Consider the following 20,947-nt stretch of genomic DNA (forward strand, 5'->3'; position numbering starts at 1 on the left):
CATCAGAACCCTACTCCACCACTAGTGTCAAATTGAGATGTCCGAGGCCTGTACATGGAGCCTGCAGAATTGAGACACCAATATGGCAGAAGGAAGATGGCTGAGAGGGCACATGCAGTGCTCTAAACAATATTCCTCAGACTTCATTGTGCATATGAGTCGCCCGCAGCTCTTGGTAAGATACAGATTTGGATAGTATGTCTGAGCTGGGGCCTGAGATTCTGCATTTCCAGTAAGCCCCAAGGTGATGCTGAGGTTCCTGGTCCGTGGACCACACTTTGAGTAGCAAGGCTCTAGAGTAGACCAGTTTTCAGAAATGATTCTTTCAAGATCAGTTTGGAATTCTGAAACCTGGGAACAGTGATTCTGCACATCTTATGAATGTTCACAAGAGAAATAGTGCATAAGCCGCCCCCTGAAGTCCTAGTTTTCCCAACATGATAGAAAAAGTTTGAATTGGCAAATTCCTTTGTAAATTTAAAATCCCGGAATGATCATGGATCACACACATTCTCTCTTTAACTATAATGTGGCTTTAAATAGCTACATCCAGTTAACTGCCTTTTAATGATCTCCATCCTTCTTAACCTTGGTTTATCAATGCAGTTTATTTTAAAGAAGTCTCGTGCTTTAAGTAAGCCAAAACTAGTGGTGTCGGCAGATGGTAGAAGGAACACCATCACAAAACCTGCCACTCAGAGTGTAACAGATGACCGTAGCCGCCCAGAACTCTCTCTTTGTTCATTTTGCTAATGAGTGCCCTCATTGCTGTGGGAGAATGAATAGTTAATTACTTGCAGTTCCTGCAGCTGACAGATGGTGGGGACAGAGCTAAAGGTTAACCTCACCAGAGCAGGGGCTGTGGATGGATATTTTTCCTCCTCAGGGAGAAAAAATCCCTGAGTTGAATAAGCTTTCCTGGTTTTCTGCTTTTATATGAGATTTTTAGAAAACGCACTTAAGTATTAGCTGCTACCACTTATAAATTTTACACGTCACCTGATTAATTCAAATAGTTCCTGTTTAGTTTCTGATCATGGGTGCTCATGTAATCTGCTGTGGATGTTCATATTCTGCTACTGTTAGGAAATGTGTGCTTAAGCCTATAAAGGCAAATATCTGTTTGTTTGCTCGTCTTTTAAAAGCCTTTTTAGTCTATAAGTACATTCTGTGATGGTCTCAGATTGAACCTATGGGACAAGCAATTAATGATGGGGATTCCTCCCTTAGTAAGAAAAGTGTTGTTTATTAATTATTAGATTTGTTAGTTTTCATTAATTAAGAATGAATTGGACTCAAATAATTGAAATGGAATGATGAGTCAAAATTGTGAAGATTTGTATTGGGTTTAGTGCAAAATTTAACATTATTTTAAAAATTAACTTTGATGTAACTTCCTTAGCAAGTCACTTGTTTTTTAAGGGTTTATTAATGTACTATGAAACATCGTAGCCACTTATTTTTCTTTTGAACCATTATGATCACAGAGGAAAACATTTTAATAATTTATTTCCAGATATTTCTAAAGTTAAATAAAAGTATGATTTCAAAAGGAAACCAGTATATTGGGAGGAAGGTTTTGCTTTTGAGGGGAGATTTTATTCTTGTGCATTTGCAATCACGGCATTACTGCAAAAAGAATAGGTTATCACTCATCTCAAGATTAAAGTTCAAAAGTATTTCTATTGTCTATATTAATTTTGAAGCAAGGCATATAGAACCTTCTTTCACTTTTCGCATAATAATAAAATGACTTTTAAGCATACTCTTTCATATTTTGAGACTGCATAATCAGTTGAGTATCGTACCCTCAGGAAGAATAAAGTTCTGCACCAACTTCCCCAATCCATTACATCTTAATTTTTTTTAAAACGTGGCAGTAAAATCTAGACAGCCATAAGCAAGTATATTCAGATGTTTTCAATAGCTTTGAAACAGAGAAGAAGAAGAAGAAGAAAAGAAGAGGAGCGGTCCCAATAAGCTTCCAGTGCGTAAGAAAAAGCCTCTCCCATAATGGACGTGGCAAGATTTAAACAAAAGACGCACATAATAAAAATGTAAATGAGTTTGCTTTACTAAAACTATAACTTTAAAGTCTTTTGTTGTAAGTTATCCTGAAACCTCCTTACAAGGTAATCACTGTTCGCATAGAGATGTAAGCCGAGGTCTTCAATAGCATTAATCGCCTGCACAGTCCCAGTGTGACAGGCATGCAAAGCCATGTTAATGTTCAGAATATGAATTGCCTCTGGGTGGCTCCTCCGCCCAGCAGAAAACCAACTGTGTGGATATCCGTGTGCCTGATGGACTCCATGCGGCTCCCAGCCTGAAAACGTCACCACTTTGACATGTGATGTGCTCCTCATGACACTGGCAGCGCTGACACTGGGAAATGCCACAAAGGCAACAAGCCCCCCTCCTCAGCCATGCACTTCACCACCCCCTGGCGCTGCCCGTCCGCGGTCTCCCCAGCCTGCCTAGTTACGGGCGGACAGCACTTCACACACACACAGAGGGAAGTGTGGGTGGAGGGGCCCAGCTGCCTCCCCGGACACAGCCTCCATAATGAATTGACCTGAATGATGAGGGCACACAAACAGTATGCTATGCATTATTCCTGTCAATAAAATGTCCCCATGTGCTGTGGGCTTTGTACAGAAGGTACTGCAGCCTTTCTTCCAGCAAGCTCTGTTTAGTCTCCTTCCTTTTTACTATTCATATTATAAGTGTGTAATAGAATTCAGAAAATTATATGATAGCTCTTCTGTATCTGTATTGTCTCGAGTTGCATATTTAAATCCTTGGCTCCCTGCTTAGAAATATGGAATTCCCCATCTTTCAGGACTCTTTTATCAGAGATACCAGCCCTGCAAAACTGACTCTAGACAAGGAAGTTTCGGACTATAAAGTGGAAAACGAGAGACTGCTTCAAGTCGTTTCAGAACTCGAAGAAGAAATCCAACTCAATCTAAAAGAAAATTCAGAATTAGGTAACATTTTAAAGTCATTTTTGAGAAAAATCTATACATTGGGCACTTCGTAAAACTCATAGCCACGTTTGTCTTTTTCCAAACATAGATTTGTTTGGTAACTTACATTTAAAAGGTCAGTTTGATAGCTATCTTTGATTTTTATTTAAGATACATTCCTTGCTTGGGACAGAGGGTGTATTTGTGGGTATGATCCTAAGCCACGATATTTTGACTCAGGGTGGTTTTTGTTTTGTTTTGTTTTTGTTTTTGTTTTTGATGTCATAACAGTGTATAACATTGTGAGATTCCAGTTGTACATTATTATTTGTCAGTCACCATATAAATGCCCCCCTTCACCCCTTGTGCCCAGCCCCGAACTCCCTTCTAAGTCAGGGTGTTTTTTAAGCCAAGCATTGGCCTTTGAAAAAATGTGCTAATCAGTGCTCTGTTTCACTTAGAAATATTATAAACAGATAGAAACTTTCGTTGATTTGTTTCATATGCTTAATTGATTATCTAAAATTTGTAACATTTAAATACTTTGCATACATATTGGAGTATGCTTTGCGGAGAAACAGGAGTTTTACCTTCAGGAAAATACAGTACTACTTACTACTTAATTATCTTCAGTTTTGGGTACAAATTATAAGTACAAATTTTCCTTTGTGTACTTTATACTCCCTTGTTTACATACCATAGACATTGGTAAAAGTTGCATTTACATCACCCAAGTTAGATTGCCTTGAAGTATTTTTTCACTTACTGTTATCTTTGTATTTATGTTAATTATATAGTGTTGTCCTTAATCTGCAGTATGAAAAGCAATGAATAAGCAATAAAAAATTTACAGCAAAACATTGATAAAATCAGATCTATGACAATATCCCTTGAATATAAAATAACACCATGCCAGTGTAGTTTCGTTTCTCTTCCGTTGTGGTATTATAATGCTTTTTCAGGTTTTAGTAGTTCTTACCGAGTCCGAAAGTGCCAGCTGCTAAAGCACGTTGTATTGGCTGTGACTAACAGCAAGAAATGTCCACTGCTAGTATCCATGAAAAGGTTTCAGCCCTCAGCCACACTTGGATCTTGAACTTAGTTCTTAATCCCTATCTGACCAGCCGTCTGAACAGCGGGTGGAGGGCTGTGAATGTCAAGGGCAGTTGTGAAGGTCACAGTCCTGCTAAGACTCGCGTCCACCGCCCCTGCCAGCGGTGTCCGCCCTGCCCTGGAGCAGGCGGTTTGAATACAGGGGCAGAAGCTTGTAATTTCATGGTTGGTCTCTCTCTCCTTTTGTTTACAGAAGATGAAATTATAAGTCTGAAAGAGAAGGCAGAAAAGGATCATAAAACTATTCAAAGGGTACTGTAACTTTTTTACATTGTTGAATGACTCCTTTAAATTGAAATATCAGCACCACTGGTGACATAACGCTGTGTCTCGCTTGTCCTGTAATGCAGAGAAAAGTCGATTTTTATATTTAGTCTCTCCCGTTATTTGGATAGGGTCTCGTAATGGATAAGGATTCCGTCTTGAAAATGAATTAATCTATAGATACCTCTTTTATTTGCAATAACTGAGTGTCTGCCTTGCTTATCATAAGGAGTGAAGAAATTATATGACACAGGCAGTCTGAAGATGTGCTTGTGGGAAAATGATATTATTAAGAGTGAGCAGTTATATTTTCAGATCAGATGGTTGGTTTGTGTTCATTTTTGTGTATATGAGTGAACTGGGTTTATGTTATTCAGGAAATCCGCAGTTAGAACAGGGAGCTCTTGGTATCACGAAGATCAAGATTTCCTAGCGCATCCGATGCAGCAGGACCACAGTGGTTCCCGCCCTCCACACACAGGCTGGGCTCTCCTGCTTTTTGCTTTCTTAGCTCTCCAGACCGCCCCTATTTTAGGTCTCCAAACACTCTTCTGTGACGGTCAGCCCTCCCTGCTGTACCGTAAGCCCCACGAGGACAGAGACTACACTCTCTCTGTCTCTGGTGTGTTCCAGGTGCTGAGCACAGTCCCTGGCATGCTTAAAAATACTCTTGGAATGAGCCATCCCTGATGGCCTAGTGGTTAAAGTTTGGTGCTTCACTTCAGCGGCCTGGGTTGGGTTCCCAGTCGAGGAACCACACCACCCGTCTGTCAGTTGCCATGCTGTGGTGGCGACTCACATAGAAGAACCATAAAGACTTACAACGAGGATATACAACCGTGTGCTGGGACTTTGGGAAGGTGGGGGGAGAGAGAGGAAGATTGGCAACAGATGTTAGCTCAGGGTCTTTCCCAGCCAAAAAAAAAACCTCTTTGAGTGATTCATAGAATGAGAATGTATTTAGAGTTCATAAAATTTACACATGAAAAAGTGGATTTAAATCCCCGAATTATTCCACATAAACATAAATGCTTTCCACTAACTGAATTGGGATTCAATTTATAAATGAATATCAATTAAAATGAGATAAAATTAAAAATTCAGTTCCTCAGTCACACTAGCCGCGTTTCCAGAGCTCAGTCGCCACAGGTGCCTAAGTTTAGGTTCAGATTTCAACCTGATTTTGCAGTTTGGGGTGTTCTTAGGTTTTAGATAAAATTGCTTTCAAGAACTATTTTTTAAAGACATGGTTACTCTGATGGGTCAGAGTTGGGAGACTTTTTCCGTGATAACTGAATCCATCACAGGTTTTCCCAAAGTGGTTTCATTTTCTTGACCTTCCATCCTATTTGCAATGGCGAGCGTGCAAATCCATTCCTACAGAGATAACAACAGAATCTCTGAACAGGCAAGTGTAACCTTCTTGGCGTCAACCTCTGAGGTTATAAATGAAGTCTCAGCTTTCTAGTTTCACCTAATACCTTACAAGGGAACCATCACAGTTTATTTAAGTGTTTCTAAAGCTATTCAGTCTGTACTGTCACGGGCAGAGATGAGCTGTGTAAACCTACTATTCTCTGTGAGGAGTATGAGAAATTAAAGCCAAAAATCTCACCATTAAGCCACCAATTAGAAAGAAAGACGCCCTGGGAGTGGCTGGTTATATCCTGTGTGAACTTCAATATTTCAGTTAAATGCTGCCTCAGCTTTCGAGGTCTGCATTGCCCAGCGGTAGCCACAGCCGCATGTGGTTATTGGACACTTGAATTGTGGTTAGTGCCACTGAGGAACTGAATTTAGTTATATTTAATTTTAATTTTTTAAAATGTAAATGTAAAAGCTGACACTAGTTTCAGTTACTGGAAAATTTTTAGGTATAATTTGAATAATCCGTGCATGCGAATCTGCTTTTTCGTCTGTAAATTTTATGCATTCTAAATACAGATCAAGTATTTCCAGTGAAAATTTAGCCCCCTAATTGAGATGTGCTGTGAGTAAAAAATACACACTGGATTTCAAAGACTGAGTATAAGAAAGATGAGCCATCTCGCTAATGATTTTTAATATTGATTATTACACATTGAAATGATAATATTTTGGATATGTATGGGGATAAATAAAATGTATTATTAAAATTAACTTCATCTGTTTCTTTTACCTTTTTAACAGACTACTATGAAATTCAACATTATGTATACAACCCAGATTATATTTTTATTTGACAGCTCTGTTCTGGACAAATATAGCAGAGCCCTAGTTTGATCACTTTTTTATCCTGTCTCTTTTCTTTTCTTTTTTTCTTTATATGCACAGGAACTCCACCCAGACGTTGTGTATAGGTACAATTTGGTATTGAGTAGAAGGATCTAGAACCCTGGGTTCCTGTCCATTTCTGCCACTATGGCCGCTTGAGCCAGCCCCTTGCCCTCCTTTGTCCTGGGTCTCACAGGCTCACCGTGCGGACAGAATGAGATAATCTACACGAAAGTGCTTTGTCAACTGGAAAGCAGATCAGCAGTTGTTGAACAAATGAGCCAATGTTTACTGATTTGTTTCCAATATCCTTCACTAAATCAGTTAATTCAGCAATGTTTATTAGGTGCCTTTCAGTGCCAGGCACTCCACTACTACTGAGATAGAAAAATTATACACACACACACACACACACACACACACACAGATGCACCCACAAATGGCCCTGCTGTGGAGGAGATCAAGTCTAGAGGGAGAGACAAAAACCTTAGGACAATGGGACTGCAATAGAAGTAGGCACATAGCGAAGAGATGCCTGGCTTTACCTGGAAGGTTCTAGAAAGCCTCCACAAATAGTTCCACACCTATCTCACACTCCTTCGCTTGAGCTGATTTTTCCAGGCGGGTGAGAGAATGGAGGAGCTGGGTACACAGTGTGAATGCACACGGTGTGAGATGTGTCTGTGGAACTGTTTGCCACATGGTGTGGCGAGAGTATGAGGCGGGGATCTGGTGAGACTCTGTAGTGAGAACTTGTGTTGGGACAGAAAGAGGGGAAGTCTGGGGTGTGGGGCAGGGGCAAGCAGGAAACAGAAGAACGGAAGGGAGCTCCGGAGCCTCTGGGTAAGTCACATGCTCCCTTTGTAGCTGTGGATACAATTAAATACAAGTTGAAAATGGGACTGAATCTGGGGAGGCTAGCCTCTTGCCGTCTAACTGGGCTAAGCGCTGTGAATTATGGGATTCAGTAGCTTTTATGTTTAAATGCCAATAATCTAATAACAGCTGAATCTGTATTCCAGCTGTGGCCACAATGTGAATTTCCGTCTGGAAGGGAGGCAGGCCAGGAGTCAGAGATTTCAGACCAGGGTGTGATCAGCCTGAGGATGCAGGGCGGCATAGATGGCTGTGGGAACATGTGGGGGCACGCCCAGCCTGGATTGTAAGAAATCAGAGATGTGTGGAGGAAGGACACTGAGCTGACCCTGGAAGAGAGGGTAGAGTTGGCCAGGAAAGGATGAGGGGGAGGTGGGAAGGGTCAGAAACATGCAAAAGAGAGGTGCACGTGATTTGCTATAGCTGAAGGGTACGTGAGAGCAAGGGGTGGCAGGAGGCAGAGCACAAGGACACAGGAATTATTATTCATGCCAAGAGGTTTGAATTACCTTCTGAGCGCATCAGGAGACTTCAACGTTGGGGCAGGATCGGATTTGTGTTTCAGAAAGAAAACGAATAGGAGGGAGGAAAATCCCGAGCCAGAGACACCCCTTAAGAAGTTACTTGGATAAACAGGGAAACTATCAAGTCCTGAAACAGAATGAGGACAGTGACACTGGGGATGAAAGGGAAGGATGAATTCAAGAGACGATCAGGCAGCAAAAGCTATGGTCATTGAGAAGACTGAAGGCAGCAGAGATCAAAAAGAGAGAAGTTAAGGCTGGATAGTGTTCAGTAGCAGTCAGAGGAAAATGAGGACAGCCAGAGAGGAGGGGGAGAAGCAAGAGAGTGGATAGCACAGAAGCCAAGCAAGAGAGAGTCTCCAAAAGGAAGGAACCATTCCCAGTATGTCAAATGCAGCCCAGAGGCCAGGCAAGCTAAAGGCTAAAAAGGGAAGATTGGACAATTAGCTTTGGCAACAAAATGGCCCTGCTAATATTAATGAGAGTCATTTTACTGGAACATGGACGCAGTTGAGAAGTGGGGTGACTGCAGAAGTGGAGACAGTGAGCATGGGCAACTCTCTAGAAGTTTGGCTGTGGATGGCCAGGGAGAGGTAGGGGAGGAGTCGGCGGGGACATGGGTTGAGGGAGGAATCTTTTAAAAGGTGAAACTAGAGTATTTGTAAAGACGTCGATGGAAAGAAGAATGAGAGGGTAAAAGTACAACAGCAGAGATAATTGATGAGGGAGATCCAAGGAGGCTGGAAGGGCCAGGGCTAATGGCTTTGATGTTTGTGGTAATTGACACCCATGGGAAACTTGGTGACGCTTCTTTTCAGACCAAGGTTTGACGACTCAACACAAAATCTTTTCTTTCCTTCCACTTCTCATTCCTTTACTTTCTCAAAACCTGCTGTTCAACCTCCCACATCTTCAACCACACCACTGCCTCCCCTCTGAAGCTCCCATCTGGCCAATCCCCGCTGTTCCCCAGCTCTGCCCAGGGACTGTCCTTTGCTATTGGAGACAAGCCAATCCTTGCCTTTCGGTGACATGGCAAGAGTATGGAGTTTTCACCCAGAGCAGCTGTGCCTCCCTCTGCCTATCATTTCACTTGGAGCTAATAGCACATTTTCTTACTACCCAACACAGCTCTTCCGAGCTTCACTACCTTTCTCAGTTCCCAGACTCCATTCCTCTGCACTGCTTCCTAATTCACAGAGAACATGGCAGACACTGGATTTTTTTTCTCTTCTGCACTCGCTTACTCTCTCTGTCACTTTGCTTACCTAGCCTAGCCTTCTCTCCTCTTCATCAGATGGGGTGGGGGGTGCTGGGGAACAGGAGATGGATGGTATGGGACATTCTTTTTTGCCCTGACTCATCTTTCCACCTACTTGCCTGACTCCATCTCTTCCTTCCTCTTCTTCATCAGTCTCTTTGTCTCTTGTGCATTTAGAAATTTCCCTCTAGCCTACCACATAGTCAAGCCATCATCTTGGGTAGTGTCCACTGACCCTGATCACCCCTGAAACCATTGCTTGTTCTTCAAATATCATTTAAAAGAAATCTGTATTTACCAGACCCTTCTTTATTCCTCTGCTGCTAGTTTTTCCTACTGATAAGGTCATAATGAGATTCATATTGCCCTCAATCCTTTTCAGTCTTTTTCTTTCTTGAATTTTCTGCTGTATATGACAGGACTACGCCCCACATCATAGATCCCTTCTGAGCAAGGCTTACTTCTGATTTTTCACACACTTCTTCATCCCTTCTTAAACAATATCTGTCAGTGGCTTCTCCTCCTCCATCTTCCACTCGAATGCTGTTCTTGGGAATTCTATGTATTTTTGGTTTTTGTTTTCTCTGTGGCTGACTTCAGACTCTCCCATAACTGGTACACCTGCTTACCAGTGACGTCCAAACTTTTCTCTCCTGCGTCATATTTTCCCTGAATACCACATCCATAATTTCAACTCTGTCCTCATCCTCAATTTCAATGTTACATGCACTGGGAACACTTCTTTGACGGAAGTCCTCTTCCATCCCCTAAGGTTATTAGGGGCTCCCTGAGTGTTCCCTCATACCTGGGAGTATCTGTTCCCCTGAGGTCAGGAGCTATGTCTTGTTTATCTTTATCTTCTTGGTTATCAGCCCACTAAAATAGTTGCTGAAAAAATGCTTTACACGTTCATCAAACTCAGTGTCAAAACTTGAACTCATTACCTCTCAAATCTGGACTCTACTGTGTTCCTTCTTTAAATTAATGACATTGCCATCTATCCAGAGCAACAAATGACAAATCTAGGGTCATTCTCTATTCTCTCCTTCATATCATCTATCTAGTTGGTCACTGGTAGATTTTGCTTCCAAAATTTATCTCAAATCTTCTTTCTCTGCAACATTGCAAGACTTAGTTGTGTCCCTCATCCTTTCCATAGATACTTACTGATTTGCCTGTGTCCACTCTCCTCCCTTTTCAAATCTAGCTTCCACGTTGCTGCCAGAGTTATCTAATACCTTAATTTTATGTGCTAAAACCGTCAATGGATTCCCATTGCCTTCAGTATAAAATCAGGCTACCCAAAAATGTACTGGGTGATTTTTGTATTCCTGGAACAGCTAAGCACTTTCACATTTGCTGTCTCAACTTCTTTTCAGAAGAACTCTTTGAAGCAGGTTTTATTACCCTAATTTTACAGAGGAGAAAACTGAGACGTGAAGTATAGAGTTAATTTACCCAGACAGCTAGTAAGGAGCAGAGCTTTGATTTGAACAGACTCCTGTTCTCCTCATTATGTTATCTGCCTTCCACTCCTAATTGTGCTGAGCGAGGCCCTCATAATATCGCCCTGACTCTCCTCCTGTCGTTTCCTGCCGTTCCTATCTATATGCTCCCAGGGCCCCATAACACCAAACTTTTCCCAAGTCCTCCATTCCTCCATGCTCCTCTGTAGTTAGATTGTTGTTTTGTTTGCCATTTCTCCACCTTTCTCCTTCTCCAACTTGTTGAACTTCTACATATCCTTCAAGACCCTTGCCAAATGGTACTTCTCCTGTTAACACCAGGCATAACACATCTTATTATAATTACGGTTGCCATGTCAGGTGGATTTGTATGGGTTTTGACTACATGAAGATTTGATTTATTAACATTTTTTTTACGTACTAGAGTCATTTCTTCACATTGCTCTTCTACCACGCTGTAGATGCTCCAGGGGAAGGGATCTGTTCTACTGCATTTTTATACCTCCATAGCCAAACAAAATGCCTAGCATCTGAAAGGTGTTCCATACATGTTTATGAAATGAACGAATATGTGAATTCCTTGAATTGAATGGATGTCAAAACCAAGGGTGGAATTTTATCAGTGTTTATAACACACGCAAATGGCAAACAATTATTAAAATACTGAGGCAAGTCATATGAGTACAATGGCAGTATCTGCTTTTGATAGCTATTTTCTTTTTTTTTTTTTATAATTTTATTTATTTTTTTCCCCCAAAGCCCCAGTAGATAGTTGTATGTCATAGCTGCACATCTTCTAGTTGCTGTATGTGGGACGCAGCCTCAGCATGGCCGGAGAAGCGGTGCGTCGGTGCGTGCCCGGGATCTGAACCCGGGCCGCCAGCAGCGGAGCGTGCACACCTAACCGCTAAGCCACGGGGCCGGCCCTTGATAGCTATTTTCAATTGGTCTGAATATGCCTTGATATGCATATAGCACAAAAACCTAAAATAAGAAAAATTGGTCATATAAAGAATAAAGCAAAATTTCTCTTTTTTAGAGACTAGGACTTGCTTTATTATGTATTGAGGTCACATTTTGGGGGGACAGAGTGAGGAAGGTTGTAAATAAATTGACATTTTCTGTGTATATTTTGCTCACATATAATAAAAAACATATAATGATTATATAATAATATAATTACATGATAACATGTAGACATTTAATTTTTCCTTTGATCATATTAGGATCCATTTTTCTCATATTTAGAATCAACATATATTTCACTAAATTCTATTGAGGAAGAATTTCAAGTGTTCTGTTCTTTAATCAAAATGTAATATCCTTCTCTTTCAGTTAATTGATGGTAGAGACAGATTAATGCAGGAGCTTGATTTTGAAAAATCATTGGTTCAAGACATGGTAAGATGATTTACATTACGTCCTAATAAATTTGAACTCAGGAACTATAAACTTTATTTGTAACTGTTTACTGTGAACTATTCATTTAATCTTTGTCAATAATCTAAATGCATGCATAATTATGAACATTTTTAAGAAAACAGTTTGAGTAGTACTGTAATAAATATACTTACTATGTAGAAGAGTCTTACATAAGAAAAAATATTACAATTTAAAGCAGTGTACAAAATTTTTGAATTTTATTATGGAGATTTAAAAAAAAAAACCCAAATATGAGAGCCCAATATTTTGAAGGATTTGCTGTTTTTAGTTACAAATTGCCATAAGTGACAACAAAAAAAAAGCCCAGCTAGAAGTTTTGGCATTCTGTGTTAGTCTCATAAGAAAACACTGCCTTTTTTATGTTCTTTTAAGAGAACTTTCCAGACGGCTGGTCTTTTATTTTATCAGTTGACTGCCCACCCCCTAGGCCCCCCACCCCACCCCCCGCCCAGCTTATGGTGTTGTACTTGGGCTTCCAACAGATCATCACTAGCATGTCTTTGTTATAATAAACTGACTGTGTTTATTATAATCAGAAATAAAACACAGCTTGACTTGCGTTCTAAATGTGCTTGAAAAGAATATGATACTGTTTCGAAGAGAAAAGGTTGTTCATAGGAAATCAACACCACTTCAGATATTGAAACATTCCCTTTTTTACAGCTTGTCACACTTTGTGCCAAGTCATGACTGTTTCCCTAACTCTGTTTTGTTGCTCTCAGCACCATGGGTTTTGGGTTCCTTGTCATAGAAATTAATGCAAAACAATGCTTCAGGACTACAATAAAGCCTTCTATGAAACCAACTTGGGAAGGCAGGCAAGGGAAAAGATTATGGTTAGCTGTTCACAGACACTGTGTTCAAAATATGTTATTTTGAACCCTTTACTTTTAAATACCTGGCGTATAAAAATCGTCTCCATTATTTGGGTCTACTTTGTCAATTTCTTCTGCCCCACCCTCACCCTCTTCTGTCATTCCTCCAAAGTCCAGAAGCTGTTTCTGAAAACAAACAAGGAAATGTTCACATTGTCATTGAAATTGAAAGTGTGTTTATAGAGTGGGGGCGAATGTTATATTGTCAGTGTGTTAACAGTATTAGAGAAGAAATTAAACTACTTAATCAGTGTGTTTGTGCCTATACTAGGAACAGACTGCATGATTTTTGTATTACTTTCCCTCTTTATTTGGACTGTAAGCGGTTAACCGGTGCTATTATATTGCCCACAGGGGAACCAATCATGTTTTATTTTGTTGTTTAGAAGTTTGTTGAGCACCACGCTTGTTGCTAAGCAGCGAGATCGCGCATCACAAACCCCACAACAGCTCAAGAGCCTTCAGCACGCTCAGAGCTAGTTTGGGGGTTCACGTTTTCAGTAGAGGGAGTATGCATAAGGTTCTTCTTGTGACCATGGTTTCCATGGCGTACCTTTGGGCCCAGCAAGGTAGCTATTTGGTGCCCCCTCCCCCTGCCGCCAAGGCATTCTGTCACTCACTGGGAGGGAGGCTGGCTTTGTGATTATTGGGCTTCCTTTGTTTCTTGCCATGGTGCTTTCTTCCAGAAGTGAAGATTTGTGATTACGCCCAGATGGAGGAGTGGGAGAAGGTGGGGTTGCAAAAATTGTCGTTTTGCAATTGTCAGAGTCGTTTTGCAAAAATTGAAAAACTTTCTCATGAATTTGTTCCATGCTTGTCTATTGCTGTTTTCCACTAGAGTTTATTTTCTGGCCTGTTAAGAGCTTAGTTTAAAAAGTCAAAGAGCTGGTAGTAAAAAGGCACGATCAGTAAGTATGGGCAAGCAATGAAATATGGAGTGATCGTATCTTTAGATTGGCTTTAGGAAAGCATATGAAATAATTTTGTATCTTCCTGTGATTCCTACACTTAGCGGCTTTCATTTATCTTTTTTTAAATTGAGATATAATTGCCATATAACATTGTACCTTGTACATATAACAAATATAGGTGTACAACAAAATGATTTGATATAATATGTATATATTGTGAAATGATCACCACAGTAAGCTTAGTTAACATTCATCACCACACAAAGTTACAAAAATTTTTTTCTTGTGATGAGAACTTTTAAGATTTACTCTCTTAGCAACTTTCAAATATACAACACAGTATTATTAACTATAGTCACCAGGCTGTACATTACATCCCCAGGACTTATTTGTTTTGTAATGGAAGTTTGTGCCTTTTGACCCCTTTCACCCATTTCACCCACCACCTTTGCTTCTGACAACCACCAGTCTGTTTTCTGTATCTATGAGGTTTTGTTGTTGTTGTTGTTTCTTTTAAGATTCCACAAATAAGTGAGATCATACAATGTTTGTCTTTCTCTGTCTGACTTATTTCACTTAGCCTATGCTCTCAAGGTCCATACATGGTATCACAAATGGCAAGATTTGCTTGTTTTTTATGGCTGAGTAATATTCTGTTGTGTGTGTGTGTGTGTGTGTATATATATATATATATATATATATATATATGCCACATTTTCTTCATCCATTCATCCACCTATGGACACTTAGGTTGCTTCCATGTCTTGCCTGTTGTAAATAATGCCACAATGACATGGGAGTGCAGATATCTTTTCAAGTTAGTGTTTTTGATTCGTTCAGATAAATACCCAAAAGGATTGGGTATTGCTGGATCATATAGTAGTTCTATTTTTAATTTTTTGAGGAATCACTATTTGAGGAAACTGTTGTGAGGAAAATCACTGTTTTCCATAGAGACTACACCAATTTACATTTCCACCAACAGTGCACAAGGGTTCCCTTTTCTCCACGTTCTCGACAACACTTATGTCTTGTCCTGTTGATGATAACCATTGTAACGAGTGGTGATAGCTCATTGTGGTTTTGATTTGCATTTTCCTGATGATTAGTGATATTGAGCATCTTTTCATGTATCTGTTGGCCATTTCAATATCTTTGAAAAAATGTCTACTCAGGTCATCTGCCCATTTTTAATGAGATTATTTGTTTTTTAGCTATTGAGTTGTATGAAATTTTTATATATTTTGGATTTTAACCTTTTATCAGATATATGGTTTCCAAATATTTTTTCCCACTCTGTAGGTTGCCTTTTCATTTTGTTGATTGTTTCTTTTGCTGTGCAGAAGCTTTTTGGTTTGATGTAGTCTCACTTGTTTATTTTTTATTTTATCACTTGCGCTTTGGGTGTCATATCCAGAAAATGATTGCCAAGACCCATGTCAAGGATCTTTTTCCCTATGTTTTCTTCTAGGAGTTTTATGGTTTCCGGTCTTTAAGTCAATTAAGTCTTCAGTTAATTTTTGTGAGTGGTGTAAGATAGGGGTCTAGTTTCATTCTTTTATATGTAAATATCCAATTTTCTCAGCACCATTTATTGAAGACACTGTCTTTTATCCATTGAGTATTCTTGGCTTCCTTGTCAAATATTAATTGACTATATATGCATGCGTTTATTTCTGTGGTCTTGATTATGCTTCACTGATCTATGTGTCTGTTTTTATGCTAGTACCAGACTGTTCTGACTACTATAGCTTTATAATATAGCTTGAAATCAGGAAGTGTGATGTCTCCAGCTTTGTTATTCTTTCTCAGTATTACTTTGGCTTTTTGGGGTCTTTTGTGGTTCTATATAAATTTTAGGATCGTCCTTTCTACTTCTGTAAAAACTGCCGTTGGAATCCTGATAGGGATTACGTTGACTCTATAGATGACTTTGAGTAGTATGGACATTTTAACAATATTAATTCTTCCAATCCATGAACACAGGATATCTTTCCATTCATTTGTGTCATCTTCAATTTTTTTCATCAAAGTCTTGTAGTTTTCAGTGTAGAGATCATTCATCTCTTTGGTTAAACTTTTTCCTAAAAATTTTATTGTTTTTGATGCTATTGTAAATGGGATTGTTTTCTTTATTCTCTTTCAGATAATTTGTCGTCAGTGTATAGAAATGCTACTGATTTTAGATTAGAGTATGTGGAGTGAAAGAAGCCAGACAAATGTATTCTTTATTTTGTCTATCTAAAATTTGTACTTGAAATTCTCTAAAATGCCAATTAATATATAGTGACAGAAAGCAGATCAGTGTTTGGCATGGAGGGTTGGCTTACAAAGAAGCTGAAGGAAACTTTTAGGGGTGGTGGATGTGTTCATTACCTTGATTATAGTGATGATTTCACAAGTCACAGAGTTGACAAAGTGTGAGTATCCAAAAAATAGAAATACCTCCTAAAAATCAATTTAATAAAAGATAAAATATCCAATATAAAAATAGGCAAAGAGTTGAAAGGTGGCAATGCAGATGAGGAACATACAGAAATATATACAACCTCGTTAACAATCAGTGAAAAAGATTAAAACCATAAAGAAATCAAAACCAGGGCTGGCCCAGGTTAAGTTCAAGTGCTCCCCTTCAGCAGCCTGGGGTTCGCAGGTTCAGGTCCCTGGCAGAACCTACACACCACTCATCAAGCCATGCTGTGGCAGTATCCCACATACAAAATAGAGGAAGATGGGCACGGATGTTAGCTCAGGGCCAATCTCCCTCAGCAAAAAGAAGACTGGCAACAGACATTAGTCCAGGGCCAATATTCCTCACCAAAAAAAAAAAAAGAAAACAAAGCCATAAAGAAACCACACCAGATTGATTGGTTAAAAATAAGAGATTTACTTACAATACTAAGTGTTGACAAAGTTGTGAAGCAATGAGAACTTTCATATGAGGATGGTGGGAATAAAACTTAGTAGAACTAATTTTGGCAATTGCTTGGCAAATGATCTATTAATGTCTAAGGTGAGCATACCCTACAATGACTCATGACCAGGAGACATTTTCAAGAATGTTCAGGGCAACATTGTTGGTAATAGCCCCAAATTGGAAACAATCCAAATGTTCATCTAAAATAGGATAAATTAAATTAGTTGTGGAATGATTTACAGTGATATGGATAAATCTCATGAACAATATGAGGCAAAAGTTGCAAAATGCAAATGAATGCATACAGTTTTTTTTTTTCTTTTCTTTTTGGTGAGGAAGACTAGCCCTGAGCTAACGTCCATTGCCAATCCTCCTCTTTTTGCTAAGAAAGATTGGCCCTGGGCTAATATCTCTGCCCATCCTCCTCCATTTTATGTGGGACGTCTGCCACAGCATGGCTTGATGAGTGGTGCATAGATCTGCACCCGGGGAACCGAACCCTTGAACCCCAGGTTGCCGAAGTGGAGCACGCGAACTTAATCACTACACCACTGGGCTGGCCCCCTGAATGCATATAGTTTTAAAAGGATTGGGCAAAAACTATTCATGTAATTCCCCACACAATCAGATTAAAGGAGAAAAATTGTATGATATTCTGAATAGATGACTGCAAATTCTTTGAAAAAAAATAACATTCAATCGCATACACACACACACACTACCTCTTGGGAGAAGGAGGAGGAAACCTCTTTACCTTGCTAAAGAGTAAAACCTACAGCAAACATACTTCATGGTGAAACACAAGAAGCGTTCTCTTTAAAATCAGTACAAGACGAGGTTGCCTACTACCATTTTTTAGTTATTTTGGAAATTCTGGGCAGTGTAGTAGAATAAGAAAAAAGAAAGTGAGAGGAAAAATTAGAATGGAAAAAATAAGAACTCTGTTATTATTCAAGGAGGACGTGATTGTCCACTTAGACAAGCCCCCGAGAGACTGAAGACAAATTATTGGAATTAACAAGATTGCTGGATATAACATCAATATACAAAATCAATTGTATTTATCAATCAAAAATTAAGAGAAATTATAATTTATAAAAATTTATAATCAATTAAATAGCAATAAAAATTATAAAGTGTTCGTGAATAGACCTAACAAAAATTTGTAAAAATCCCAATGGATTTTTATTGAATGAGATTACCAAAACTAAATAAATGAAGGGATGTAACTTAGTCATGAATAGGCAGACAATATCATAGAGATATTAGTTTTCACCAAATTCATCTGTATATTCAATAAAATTCCAACCAAAATTACTACAAGGATTTTCATGGAATTGACAAGCTTATTTTAAAATTTATATGGAAGATCAAAGGGTCAAGAATAACTAGGAAAATCCTAAAGTAAAATAAATGACATGATGGGGTAGGGAGTGACTTCTCCTGTAAGCTATTAATATAAATATAAGGCAATTAGGGTATTATGGTACTGGGACAGGAATAGACAAAGAGACCATTGGGACAAAATAGAGAAACCAGGAAGAGAACCAGACATATGTAAATACCTATGTATGTCAGTACTACAGATCAGTGGGAACAGGGTGGAATTTTCACTAAAGATGCTTGACCATTGATTAAACAATTGCATCAAATGAAATTGGATCCCTACCTCACACGATGCAAATCCATTTTGTATGGATTAAGGATTCAAACGTAAAGGAAAAGAAAATCGCTTGAACTTTTAGGAAAAAAAATCATATGAGCTCAAAGTAGAAATTATTGCCTAAACAAGACACAAAATAAAGTATAAAAGGAAAATTAAAAATTTCAACCATATGAAAATTAAGAGCCCCTCTCATCAGAAGACTGCCCCATAGAAAGTAAAAAAGTCCAGCCATGAATTTGGCAAAGATATTCACACCACTTATATATTCACAAAGCTGTTTCAAGAATATATGACTAGCTCCTTCAAATCCATAAGAAAAAGACAAACAACCCAATAGAAAAATGGACAAAAGTCTTTAACAGGCACTTTACAAAAGAGGAGACTCAATGACCAATAAACATGAAAATGTGCTTGATTTCATTAATAATACAACAATACCAAGTGTTGGTGAGAATATGGAATGGAGAGAATTCTCATAAACTAATGGGAACTGTGTATATTGGTACAAAAACTTTGGAAAACAATTTTGTGTTATCTTCTGAAGATGACCATTCTCTTAACATATGACCCCAAATTTCACTCCCAGGCGTATAACAGTCACCTAAAAGATCTTTAGCACATGTGCCTGAGAGAACATGTACAAGCATATTCAAAGCAATATTATCTATAAAAGAAAAAAATTAAAATTGCCCAAATGTCCATTGACAAAAGTGGATAAATAAGTTATGTTGTATTTGTATGCTTATATACTATATGTATACATATGAATATGAATGAAGTACTATAACCTGTATCAACACGAGTTACTCTCAGAAACGATGAAACAAACAAGTTGAGGAAGAATACATACATTATAATTTTTTAATAAAGTTAAAAAATAAAGCAAAATTAAATTTGTATATTGTTTAGGGATGCCAATGTGGTAAAACTGTAAATCTATAAAACCGATGAAAAATTATCAAGAAAAGAAAAGGGGGGCCTAGCCAAGTGGCCAAGTGGTTAAAGTCCTGTGCACTCCACTTCAGCGGCCCAGGTTCCCGGGTCCGGGTCCTAGGCATGAACCTACACCACTCACCAGCCATGCTGTGGCAGTGACCCACATGTAAAGTAGAGGAAGATTGGCACAGATGTTAGCACAGGCTAATCTTCCTCAAGCAAAAAAAGAGGAAGATTGGCAATGGATGTTAGCTCAGGGTGAATCTTCCTCAGCAAAAAAAAAAAGAAAGAAAGAAAAGAAAAGGGAATTTCAAACACAAAACTCAGATTAGTTGTAACCAGGTTGGGAGGGTGGCGGTGGTAATGGGATTGGTGACAATTACAAAGGGAGCTTCAACAGCATTGGTATTGTTCTCTTTCTCAAGTTGGATGGTCATATTATTACTATGTTTTCTAACTTACATTTGCATTGCATACATTTTTTGTATATATCTAATATTTTTTTAAAAATTGAAGCATTTTAGAAACCCATTTTCTACTAGAATGTAAAAGCTTGAGGGCAAGGTTTATGTCTTATTTGTTCTGAGAGCCTAGTGTGGTGCCCAGTACACAATAGTACTTAATACATGTTTGTTGATTAAGTGATTGATTTAGTGGGAAGATCTGAATACCAACAAATTAATGTATTAATGACTCCACCTATCTTTTCCTCCTCTCCTGTCTCATGATGAAGGGTTGTCCTCCATCCAGAGTTTCCACAGTTGTCTTGCGTCTCTAGCTTTCATCAGTTTTCCCTTTCTGCTGGACCATTCTTTCCTGCAAACAAACATGTTTGAGTATCTCCCGTAGTTAAAAGATACTCTCTAGCTACAAAGACATTTCGCTCTTCCTCTTCACAAACATTCCGAGTGTTGTTTATCTTTCTGTCTCCACTGCCTTATTTCCCAATATCTCTTCAATCCACTGCGATCTAGCTTCCACATTCCTCATTGACTGAAACTGCTCTTGATCAAGTCTCTCATGACCTACCTGTTGCCCAATCTAATGGCCACTTTTCCATTCTCCTCCCCTGACCACCACCCTATCTCAATTACTGTAGCTTTATCATAAGTCTTGAAATCAGGTAACAGTTAGTCCTCCAACTTTGTTCATTTTCAAAATCATTTTGAAAATTCTAGATCCTCTGTATTGTCATACAGATTTTAGAAACATCTTGTCCATTTTTACAAAAAAAAAAACACGTAGTGTGTTATGGTTAGGATTGTGGTAAATATATAGATCAATTTGAAGAGACTGACATATTAATATATTACTAGACTGAGTCATCAAATCTGGAGCATAGTATATATCTCCATTTATTTAGGTTTTCTTTAATTTTCATTACTGGTATGTTGTCATTTTCAGTGTAGACCTCTTGCACATCTTTTCTTAAATTTGTTCCTAAGTATTTTATATTTTTGATGCTATTGTAAA

The 20,947-nt window shown here is 38.7% G+C and overlaps 1 protein-coding gene across 1 annotated transcript in view; it reads left to right on the forward strand.

Annotated features, from left to right (window-relative positions):
- Nucleotides 1–20,947, forward strand: part of C32H10orf67 (chromosome 32 C10orf67 homolog) — a 157,804-nt gene that overhangs the window by 68,781 nt on the left and 68,076 nt on the right. Inside the window, exons 6-8 of the mRNA XM_087420748.1 lie at nt 2,843–2,990; nt 4,276–4,334; nt 12,062–12,127. Of these exons, the coding sequence (XP_087276874.1) occupies nt 2,843–2,990; nt 4,276–4,334; nt 12,062–12,127 (273 nt within the window). The remainder of the gene's footprint in view (nt 1–2,842; nt 2,991–4,275; nt 4,335–12,061; nt 12,128–20,947) is intronic.

This window comes from Ceratotherium simum, chromosome 32, assembly GCF_057802395.1.
Source record: "Ceratotherium simum simum isolate JZ-2026a chromosome 32, ASM5780239v1, whole genome shotgun sequence".
Lineage (NCBI taxonomy): Eukaryota > Metazoa > Chordata > Mammalia > Perissodactyla > Rhinocerotidae > Ceratotherium > Ceratotherium simum.